At 33.7% G+C, this 12,395-nt stretch overlaps 1 protein-coding gene across 14 annotated transcripts in view; it reads left to right on the top strand.

The window, feature by feature from the left end:
• The window catches only part of Anks1b (ankyrin repeat and sterile alpha motif domain containing 1B), a 1,133,346-nt gene that overhangs the window by 172,705 nt on the left and 948,246 nt on the right, over positions 1-12,395 (top strand). For all 14 annotated transcript variants that reach the window (XM_074084193.1, XM_074084191.1, XM_074084192.1 and 11 more), the window contains exon 2: positions 9,446-9,526. In XM_074084193.1, the coding sequence (XP_073940294.1) occupies positions 9,446-9,526 (81 nt within the window). The remainder of the gene's footprint in view (positions 1-9,445; positions 9,527-12,395) is intronic.

The raw sequence follows: 12,395 nt of genomic DNA, 5'->3' as shown, positions 1-12,395 counted from the left end.
CTGTGTTAATTGTACAATTTTATGTTATAGTCTTCATGTTGTACATTAGATCTCTAGAGTTGTTCCTCCTATATGTCTACTACTTTATATCCTGTGATGTACATCTCTGCATAGTTCTTCCCTGCTCTCCCCCCAGCTTCTGTTAACCATTGTTTTGTTCTTTATTTCTGTATATTTGATTTTAGATTACACAGCTAATTGAGATTATATAATATTTTTCTTTCTGTGTTTGGCTTATTTTACTTACTGCAGTGTTCTGTTAAGCCTGGAGGGAAGCCTATCCATGTGAACAATGGCAAAATCTTGTGTACCACAGTTTATTTATTTGTCTGTCATCAGACATTTAGGTTGTTTCCTATCTTGGCTATTGGTGGGCAATGCTGCAGTGAATATGGGGGGGTGTTGTCTTTACTCCCATGGTGTAATACCCATGCCAATATTTATCGTTTGACATGTGGTAGTATTTCATAGTGGTTTTAATTTGCATTTCCCCGATGATTGATAGTGTTGACTGATTTTTCGTATACCTCCCTACTGTCCATTTGTGTGTTCTCTTAGGTGAATGCCTCTTTAGTTCTTTATTTTTTCTATCCCATTCTAAAGTCAATTATTTGTTTTTCCACTCTCGAGCTCTGATTTCTTTATAAATTTTAGTTACTAACACCTTGTCAGATATATATTTTCTAACTATTTTGTTTCCACAATCAATAGGTTGCCATGTCATTTTGTTGATTGCTTTCTTCGATGTGCAGAAGTTTTTAATGTTTGATGTAGTCCCATTTATTTATTTTTGCCTTTGTGTCCTGAGGTTTTGGTGTGGTATCCAATTATTTCCAAGGTCAATGCCAAAATCTATCTTCTCTCATGAATTTTTATAGTTTCTGGTCTTACATGTGTATCTTTTATCCATTTTTGTGCATGGGGTAAGGTAAGGATTCCATTTCATTCTTTGTCATGTGGAAAGCCAGTTTTTCTAGTATCTTATTAATGAGACTGTCCTTTTTCCATTGTGTCCACTTGGTGCCTTTCTCAAAAATTGGTTGACTTTATATGCTTGAATTTATTCTGGGCTCTCTCTTCTATTTACTGCTTTCTGGGTGTGTCTTATGTCAGTGCCATACTTTGAAACTAGGAAGTGTGATGCCTCCAACTTTTTCTTTCTCAGAGTTGTTTCATTATTCATGATCCTTTATGGTTCCACACAAATTTTAGGATTTTTAAACATAATTCTTTCAAGGATGCCATTGCAATTTTGATAGGAATTGTGTTGAATCTGTATATTGCTTTGGGTTATATGGATATTTTAACAATATTAATTCTTCCAATCCATGAGCACTAGATCTCTTTCCATTTATTCTTGTCTTCAATCAATGTCTTTTATTAATGTTTATTGTTTTTACATCCTCGGTAAAAATATTTATTCCTAGGTTTTTTAAAAAAGTGCCATCAGAAATGGGATTGTATACTTGATTTCTTTTTCAATTAGTTCATTATTTGTCTATAAAAATGCTACTCATTTTTAATATTGGTTTATATATTGCTACTTTACTGGTTTATTTTACTTATTAGTTTCTAACAGGTTTTTTGTGGAGTCTGGTCTGTCTTTCTTTCTTTCTTTCTTTTGTTTACTTAAAGGATCATATTATCCACGAATAGAAAAGAAAATTTACTTATTCCTTTTTAATTTGGACGTTGTTTGTTTCTTTTTCTTCTCTAACTGCTCTTGCTGGCTCCTCTGTTACTATGTTGAATGGAAGTTGCAACAGTGGGCTCCTTGCCTTGTTGTGGATGTTGGTTCAAAAGCTTTTACCTGTTCCTCCTTGATTATAATGTTACCTATAGGTTTTTTTCATAAATGGCCTGTATTATTTTGGAGAACCTTCCTTCTATACCTACACTTCCAAGAGTTTTTATCAAGAAAGAATGTTGGGCTTTGTCAAATGCTTTTTCCACATCAATTGAGATAATCGTGTTTTTTTCCCTTAATTCTGTAAACATGTATGAAATTGATTAACTAGTATATTTAATCAGCTTTGAATACCAGGGATGAATCCCACTTGGTCATGATATATAATGTTTTTGATATGTTGCTGGATTCAGTTAGCTAGTATTTTATTGAGAATTTTTACGTTAATGTTGATCAGAGAAATTGGTCTATAGTTTTCTTGTGATATCTTTTGTTTAGGTATCAAGATGAGATGATGCTGGCCTCATAAAATGTGTTTGTAAATATTTCTTCTGGCTCTATTTTTGGAATTGCTTAAGAGGTGTTTATATTAATTCTTTGACTATTTGTAGAATTCTGTTGCGACGTCATCTGGTCTTTTTTGGGAGGTTTTTGATTTTACTTTTTTTTTGCTCACGGTGTCCATTTCTTCCTAATTCAATCTTAATTGGTTCTGTTTTTCTAGAAATCTATCCATTTTCTCTTAGTTATCTGGTTTGTTGGTATACAGTTGCCCATAATAGTTGTATTAGATAACATTTTTTAATCTCTGTGACAAAAGGCTGAGAGAGCAACTTAAAAGAAGGAAAGACTTACTTTGGCTCAGGTTTCAGTCCATGCTTGACTGGCTCCATTACTTTTAGGGAGAACATTATGGCAGTGAGCATGTGAACACTATGAGATGAGCAGAGGTGTCACCTCATGGCAGTTGAGAACAAGAGGGAGGGAAGGAAGAAAGAAAGAAGAGAGAGAGAGAGAGAGAGCGAGAGCGTGAGTGAGTGCATATGAGCCTGTGGTGACATTTCATATTCAAACCATATCAGTAGTCCCTTATGATCTGTTTTATTTCTGGTAAATCATTTATAATTTCTTCACTGTCATTTTTGTATTTTATTTAAGCCTTCTTCTCATTGTGATTTTAAAAAAAACTTTTTAAAGGACAAAGGATATTGAACATCATTTTTGTTGTTTGTTTGTTTTTGAGAGAGGGTCTTGCTATATTCCAGGCTGGTCTTGAACTCACGATCCTCCTGCCTTAGCCTCCTAAATGCTGGGATTACAGCTTGAACCACCATACCTGACTTCTTTTCATGTTCTTATTTTCCATCTGTGTATAGTTTCTGTAAAGTATCTGTGCAAGTCTTTTGCCCACTTTTTAATTGGGTTGTTGGTCTTCCTATTAGTGCATTTAGAGGGTCCCTGATGTATGTTGGTTTAAGAATATATAGAAGATTTGATTTGCAGATATTTTCCCCCAGCCTATTTCTTTTTCATTCTTTTAACAGTGTCTTTGAAGACCAGAAGCTCCTAATTTTCATGTAGTCCAGTTTGTCAAATTTCCTTGTATGGGTTATGCTTCAGTGTTATAGCTAAGAAATCTTGGCTTAACTCAAGGTCACAAAAATTCCTCAACATTTTCTTGCAGAAATCTTATAGTTTTAAGTAATTTTTAGATTTATGATTCATTTTTAGTTAATTTTTGTATATGGTATAGTGGAGGAATAAATCAGTACCTTTTTTCTTTTGGCCTGAGGCTACCCATTTGTTCCAGCATCATTTTTTGAAAAGACTATCCTTTCTTTAATGAATTATCATTGAACTTTCATCAGAGTCAATTGCATGCATATGTGGGTCTATCTGAACTCTTTATTTCTCCATTCTGATCCTTTCATCTATCTTTACTCTACCACACCTGTCAATCTTGTTTACTGTAGCTTTCTTATAGTCTTGAAATCAACAAATGTAACTCTATAATTTTACTTTACTTTTTCAGTGTTATACTGGCAATTCTGAATCCCATGCATTTACATATAGGTTTTAAAATCCATTTCTACAAAACAGTTTGCTAGGATTTTGATTTTGTTGCATTTAATTTAAAGGTCAATTTGTGGAAAGTTCATAACAATTTGAGTCTTTGATCCATCAACTTGGTGTTTCTCACCATTTGTTTAATCCCTCTGTACTTTTTTCCAGCAATATCTTATACTTTTCAGTGTATTGGTTTGTGTATCTTTGTCAGCTTTATTCCTATGTATTTTGTTTTTTCCTGAAATGGTATATTTTGTAAGTAGTACTTAAAACAATTTTTAGGATCTGATCTTTGGTATCATATAGAAATTTAGTTGATATTTATATATTGAAGTGTATTTTGAACCTTTGCTAAACACACTTTATTTGGGTTATTTTTATTGTAATAAGATTTCCTTTCTGGAAACATTTTATAAGCTGGGTACGGTGGCACAGGCCTGTAGTCCCAGTGCTTGGGAGACCAAGGCAGTCTCCCAACTGCCACATGGTGAGACCATGTCTTAAAAAAGCAAACCAAGATGAAACAGATAAACAAATCAAAAAACAAAGCAGAACAAAGAAACATCTTATTTTGAAATAATTTTTAGTTTATAGAAGTATTGAAAAGATAAGTTAGAGAGTTCCCTATGCTTCTGACACAACATCCCCTAATTTTGTTTTAGTTAGGTGTTTTGCAGATCCCTTAGATCTTCTGCATATCTGATTATTCTGTCTTAAAGACAGATATTACTCTTTCCTTGCAATCTTTATACCTTTTTATTTTTCTTTTTCACATCAATTGTAGTCATCGCATCAGCTAGAATCACCAGTACAATATTGGGTAGAAGTAGTGAGAACAGGCATTCTTGGTTAAGGGGACAGTAACCATTTATCATTAAATATTATCTAGATTTTAAGTAGCTGTAGGGGTTTTTTTGAAGATTTTTTTTAACAAGTTGAGAAGGTATCTTTTGTTACTAGATTAGTTTGCTAACAGTTTTTATTAGGAAACGATATTTGTATTTGTTGAGCTAATCAAGTAATTTTTCTTTTTTAGTCTGTCAATATGATAAACAATGTTACAACAAACTTACTATATTAGATAAACTGTTTCCTTATGATATAGTATTACTCTATATGTTGCTGAATTTAACTTGCTTTATTTTAAGAATTTTTGTCTCTTATGTTAGTGTTCAGGAGTGAGTTTTTGACATATTGTTCACTTTTCTTGAAATATTGTAGAACTCATAGAATGTTAGGCAGTATTTATGTCTCTTCAGTATTTTAGAATAGATTTGGTACTATTTCTTCCTTATATGTCTATCAGATTTCCCAGTGAAGCCCTCTGGGCCTTGAGGTTTTGTTTGTTTTTAAGCTATAAATTTGAATTCAGTTTCTTTTATAGATGTAGGGCTATGCAAGTTATCTACTTCTTTCTTTTTTTTTGACGACACTGGGGTTTTAACTTAGGGAGTAAGGCTTGCTAGGCAGATGCTCTTACTGCTTGAGCCACTCCACCAGCCCTTTTTTCTGATGAATTTTTTCGAGATAGGGTGTTGTGAACTATTTGCCCAGGGCTGGCTTCAAATCGCAATCCTCCTTATCTCTGCCTCCTATGCAGCTAGGATTATAAGCGTGAGCCACAAGAACTTGGCCTACTTCCTTCTTTTAAAGTGAGTTTTTTGGGGGCTGATGGAGTGGCTTAAGTGGTAGAACTGCTGCCTAGGAAGCATGAAGCCCTGAGTTCAAACCCCAGTACTGCCAAAAAAAAATTAATAATAATTATAAAGTGAGTTTTGGTTGTAATTCATATTTTTAAAGAAACTTTATTTCATTTGTTTTCTAATTTATTGGTATAACATTATACATAATTTTCTTCTGTACTCACTTAATACATGTGGAATATGTTATGACATTATCCCCCTTTTCCTATTATTGGTAGTTTGTGTCTTCTAGTTTTTTCCTGATCAGGTAAATGTCCTGAGTTCATTTGCAAAGAATATGTATTTTGTTGTTATTGGGTAGAGTGCACTATAAAATTTCAGTTAGGTCAGTTTGATTAATAGTATTATTTAAACTTTATATACTCTCACTGATTTTCTGTTTACTGTTTTCATTGATTATTGAGAAAGAGGGTTTAGGAGGGGTTAATCGTCAAATATAGGTGGATAGGTCTATTTCTCTTCGTAGTTGTTTCAGTTTTTGTTTCCTTTATTTTTAAGTCTGTTGTATGCGAGGAGTGTTTAGAATTGTCTTTTGACAAATTGACCCACTTAATATGAAATGATCCTTTATATACATGAAATATCTTTGCTCTGAAATCTAATTTGTCAACTATTAAAAAAATCACTCTGCTTTCTTTTTCTTCTCATTTGTGGCTCTGGGGGATTAAATTTAGGCCTTTATGCATTGCTAAGCAACTGCTCTACCACTGAACGACACTCCCAAACAAGTCCTACAAATTTCTTTTGATTAATGTTAGTGAGATTTGCCTATTCCTCTACACTTTACTTATTTCTCCATATTTAATAATATATGCTAGTGCTGTGTTCTAGTACTTCCCGAGTAGATTCATTTGATCCTCAGAATACCATAAGGGAATATTATTATTGTCATTTCTTTTTTTATTATTCATTTATTCATATGTGTATACATTGTTTGGATCATTTCTCCCCCTTGCCCCCTGCCCCCTTATTATTATCATTTCTATTATTGTCATTTCTATTTACAAATGAAAAATTGAATTTCAGAGAGGTTTAGTACTTCACCTAGCACCACTTCCAGCAAGTAACAGTGCCAGTTTTTGGTTTTTTTTTAAGTTTCAAAAATTCTTTTTATTTATTTATTTATTTTTGGTTTATTTATTCATTTATTCATATGTGCATACATTGTTTGGGTCATTTCTCCTTCCTGCTCCCCACTCCCTCCCTTTCCCCCCACCCCCTCAGCTTTCAGGCAGAACCTGTTCTGCCCTCTTCTCCAATTTTGTTGAAGAGAAGACATAAGCAATAATAAGAAAGATAGCATTTTTGCTAGTTTGAGATAAGGATAGCTATACAGAGAGATTCCTAGCATTGCTTCCATGCACATGTGTATTACAACCCAAATTGATTAATCTCTACCAGACCTCTTCACTACTTCCCAGCCACCTTCCCATAGCGACCTCTGTGGTTTTAAGGTTACTATATTAGCTCCTCTACAGTGGGCACATCAAACACTTTCAAGTTTTGGGTTTCCAACCTTTCCCTATTCCTTATGTATGTGTTTTTCCCTTAGTGTGTGACCCATGTCCAATAATGTTACTGCATTTGTTTTAGGTCTAAAGTTCGCATATGATGAGGGAGAACATATGATTTTTGGCCTTCTGAGCCTACCTAAGTTCACTTAACATGATGTTCTCCAGTTCCATCCATTTATTTGTGAATGACAAGATTTCATTCTTCTTCATGGCTGAGTAAAATTCCATTGTGTATAAATACCACGTTTTCTTAATCCATTTGTCAGTAGTGGGGCATCTTGGCTGTTTCCATAACTTGGTTATTGTGAATAGTGCTGCAATAAACATGGGTGTGCAGGTGCCTGTGGAGTAACCTGAGTTGCATTCCTTTGGGTAGATCCCTAGAAGTGGGATTGCTGGATCATATGGCAGATCTATGTTTAGTTTTTAAAGAAGCCTCTATATTGTTTTCCAGAGTGGTTGAACTAACTTACATTCCCACCAGTAGTGTATGAGAGTTCATTTTTCCCCACATCCTCACCAACATTTGTTGTTGGTGGTGGTTTTGATGATAGCTATTCTAACAGGTGAAGTGGAATCTTAGTGTGGTTGTGATTTGCATTTTCTTTATGGCCAGAGATGGTGAGCATTTTTTCATGTGTTTTTTGGCCATTTGGATTTCTTCTTTTGAAGAAGTTCTGTTTAGTTCATTTGCCCATTTCTTAATTGGTTCCTTGATTTTGGGGGAGTTTAGTTTTTTGAGCTCCTTGTATATTCTGGTTATCAGTCCTTTGATGTATAGCTAGCAAATATTTTCTCCCACTCTGTGGGTGGTCTCTTCAGTTTAGAGACCATTTCTTTTGTTGTGCAGAAGCTTTTTAATTTCATGTAGTCCTATTTGTCCATCCTTTCTCTTAGTTGCTGAGCTGCTGGGATTCTACTGAGGAAGTCCTTGACTATATATCAGTTGCTTCCAGAATATTCCCTGCTCTTTTCTGTACTAGCTTCAGAATTTCGGGTCTGATGTTAAGGTCCATGGTCCATTTTGAGTTGATACTCGTACAGGGTGATAAACATGGATCTAGTTTCAGTTTTCTGCAGGCAGATAACCACTTTTCCCAGCAACATTTGTTGAAGAGGCTATTTTCTGTCATATGTTTTTGGTGCCTTTGCCAAAAATAAGGTGTGGATTCATATCTGGGTCCTCTGTTCTGTCCCACTGGTCTTCATATCAGTGCCAGGTTTTGATCTCAGGTTTAGAGAATCATAATTCTAATTACTATATATTTTCATAGCCTTCTAGAAATTGTTTCAGATACTTCAAATTCCCTAAACTAGGACTCATCATTTCCTCTCTATCTTCTGTTGACCTCTTCCTAGGAAATTTTTTTCTTTTTTTATATCTTAGTTAATATTATCCTTTACCTTTCAGTCATCTAAACCTGAAGTCATTTAGACTACTGCTTCCCTATCTTCCTCCAGTTGATCCTTGTATCATTGATTCTTCTTTTACTGAACTCTAGAATCAGTGTATTCTACACAGTTTCATTATCACACCTTAAAGTCAGTCATGATCTCTCATTTGAATAGCTATTTATTTTCTTCTCAGAGGCCTTTTGTAGTCCTGGTATCTTAGTTATCTTAGTTTTAATCACTAGTACATGTGTCTGTCTTCTTCACTAGTTTGTGTTCTTATAAAGAAGGACCTTGGACTGAAGTGGTGACTGAAGTGATAGTGTCTGTTTTGCGAGTACCTTTTTTGCAAGCTTGAAGCCCTGAGTTCAAAGCCCAGTCCCCCTCAAAGAAGAAGGATCTTGAGTTATGAGGGACATCAGATAAAGTCATTTATGTTCTGCTTTTAAAAAAGAATCTCTTAATGTTTTGGGTTTTCTTCCAAAAGTTAAAATTAATTTCTTTAATTATAGCGATCAAGGATAAAATGGGCTCTTTTATGTGGTTACATGTTATCTCCAGAATATATTGTGAAGTCAGTAATAAATGCAAAATTGTTAGGATCTTCTTATGGTTTACCATAGCTCAGAACTTTAATTTTATTTTCAAGTGCGAAATATTGATTATATTTTCTTGGTAGCAATGGAAATAGCAAGAAGAGTTGATATTCTTGCAAAAATGTGTTATAACTTACATAAATCACTACCATTTCAGAATGGGTGTGCTAAAAGGGAGGTGGCAGGTGTCATAAATCTTCAGTCTGAGTGTTAATATTTAGGTAATAATAGAAAGTAATTGGGACCTTTCGGATGTAAGCTTAACACATGGCAGTGAACACAATTTCTGAAGATAGTCACATTGCTTATCAATTTTCCTGCATCACATAAATTAAGTTGTTTTGAGGGGTATGCATGAAAACTGGAAGTCATTTACTAACATGATTAAAATGTTCATTTGCTGCGTGCTATTGGGCATTTTTTGTTTTGTTTTTGAATGCATGGTTCTGTTTAACCATTAACTCTGTTCTTGTGCTTTATTTGCAGCATCTGGCGAGGCCCCAATGTGAACTGCACAGACAGTTCAGGTTACACTGCTTTACACCACGCAGCCTTAAATGGACATAAGTAAGTACCACTTATTTGGACTGGAGTTCTTGTGTATTTAGCTACATGTGATGAAGTTAATTATATCGGCTGATAACTTTCTCGTGTCACAATGATTCTGCTGCTCTTCGGTGAATTTGGAGAGGTACCAGATGACAACACTGACAAGTTAAACTTGGTAGGATTGCTGTTGGGATAATTGTACGCAGAGTGTAAACTGAAAGAAATATTACGAAATAGTCAAATTTCACCCAGGGAGGATGAAAGAAGTGATGGGACCATGTTGTTGTGTATAGCTTGGGAGAAAAAAAGGATAAAACCACTTGATTACTAATACTTACCAACTTTTTTACATAGAAGTACTCACTAGGAGTGTGATCCTAATAAAGCCACAGGCACGTATATGAACTATTTCAAAATCCTTTAAATTTAGCTAAAATGCTTTTTCTTTGTCATTCACAACCATCTTTCTTGTTTTAAACTTCTGAACTATAATTTTTTGAAGTTAAAGATTTTTTTCAAATAATATGATAGTATGCCTCATGGAATATGAAAGTAGATGTAGCTATGACTACCACTTTTTACTCAGTATTTTAGGAAGGTAACCTAACATCAGTTTTCTGAGCAATTCAGATGTTCTGTGCTTTGCTTTCAGAAGAAAACTGATCCTTTCCTGTATCTCTCCTCCTTTGTTTCTGCTTTGTAGGAATGATCCAAGTTAGTCTTCCCAGGTCTGGATCATTTTATTTCACTTTAGTGTTTTAGCTCTGGTAATCAGTGGTTTAAAAATGTTAGTTAGGTTTTGCTTTACAACCTAATATTTCTTTTATTCTGTGATTTGAGGCACATGGAACTTAGTTATACTTGATTTTAAGCTTGGTGGCTATAAAACTTTTACTGTAATAAATTAACTATTTTTTGTCATTATTTATCACTATGAAATTTTTTCTCCTAAAACTTACTTTGTAAATCTAACATTATCATGTGTTTAAAGAATGATTTGAATTACATAAAATATTATCAACTTTATGTTTCATTATTTGGATTTATAGTATTGGAATTCCAAAATGGAATTTCTTTTCATTCAGTCCTTTTCTATATTATATCACTTTACTGAGACTTTTTTCTTTGCCAGGTCTCTTAAAACTATCCTTCTGTAGAATGAAAAATATATCCACATGTCTTTTTTAAAGGAAAAATTATTATTTATTCTTCTTTATTTCCCGGTCATGAGGAGCTAAGAAAAATCAGCCCAAGGCATAAATACTGATGCTTTCTTTGGTCATTTAAATTGTGGATACAGGTTTCCTAATGAAGATAAATATATCAAATCTAATGGGTAGGCTATCTTGGACCTGACTATTCAAGCTATACTACTTTTCTTGGTCTTTCTCAGATTGACACTGTAACACTTCTCAAAGTAATATTGTCCCAAAGTGGATTAGCATTCTTAGCCCTCCTTGATTTTCAGTGAAGTATTTAGTAAACATTATTGATCTATACATGATAGCCTGTGAAATTCTAATCATTGACATATATTTTCCGTAGCTTACTGGATGATTTTTAAAAATATTTAAATATGTTCATTCTTTTTCCCCTCATTTAAACATTTTTATTAGCACATATTAGTTGTATGGGGGTGGGGATTCATTGTGACATTTCCATATATACTTACATTGTACATTGGTTGGGTTCACCCCCACCATCTCTCTCCCTCAACCCCCTCCCCCCTAATTAAAATAATTTCAACAGGTTTCATTGTTGTATTTCACTTTAGTATATAAAATACATTGACCGTATTGCATGTTTCTTTGTTCCTATTAGTAATTCAGAAAGTGAAGAAAATTTAAGAGAGTCAAATATCAATAATTAAGATTATCATAAAGAGATAGGGGAATGGACTGGATATCTTTTAAGATTCCTCTTATTGTAGATGTTCTGTGAGAATTACTTATCTCTGCTTTTATCAGAAGATCTATTTATCTTTTTAACACTTTCTACTCAGACTTTACTCAGAATCATTCTGTATACATTGGAAAAAGCAGGAAAATTCTAATCCTGTCTCCCCATCTCATTGATTGTATAACCTTAAACCATTTCTCAATGTCTCTAGGCCTCAGGTCAATATATTGAATGTATTAACTAGATATTCTTTATTGTTCCTTCCAGTTATAGCATTTTATGATATATTGTATTGTGTGTGACTTGTTATGGATTATAATACTACAGTTCTGAAATTTGAATTTCAGTGTACCACCTGTTTCTTGGTTCTGCATGTTTAAATTATCTATAGATTTTTACAATTATAAGTAATTTATTCTACCCGGTTCCATTCATCTCCCTCATTTATAGATGAAGAAAGAAGACCATTCTGGATAAGTGATATAGAGTCTACTTACATATTAAGGTGGGGTTGTATCTAGAATTTAAGTACCAATTCTCTACATTATCTCCCTTTTGAGGTTAAACTCTTTCTGGTTTTTCTCTGTCCTGTTATGTATTTCTGGGTTACCTTGCATTATCAACAAGTAGTATGCTCTCATGGAATGCTAATTTTAATACTGGCTTAAGTAAAAAAAGATATTTGAAGGAGAGGAAAGGCATTTCTCTTTGATATTCTCACTTAGCATAAGTAATTAACAACTGATTAAATTGTATTCTTCTCAAGTAATCCTTAGCAGAAGTGTAGAAACATATAATTTCCACGTTTGTTACAATTGTTGTGTCCTTCTCTAGATTGTTTCCATAAACGTGATTTCTAGGCTAAAGTTCATGGAATCACAGAGCTAAAAGGAATGTTACAGGGTCTTGTAGTTTATTCCTTTGCTTTGAGTACAGATTTTTCCTATACCCCCTAGACTAAGCCTGTTTCCTCCTATTTTGTACAATT

Source organism: Castor canadensis, chromosome 8 (genome assembly GCF_047511655.1).
Source record: "Castor canadensis chromosome 8, mCasCan1.hap1v2, whole genome shotgun sequence".
Taxonomy (NCBI): domain Eukaryota; kingdom Metazoa; phylum Chordata; class Mammalia; order Rodentia; family Castoridae; genus Castor; species Castor canadensis.
This window is presented reverse-complemented; position numbering and strand designations above follow the sequence as displayed.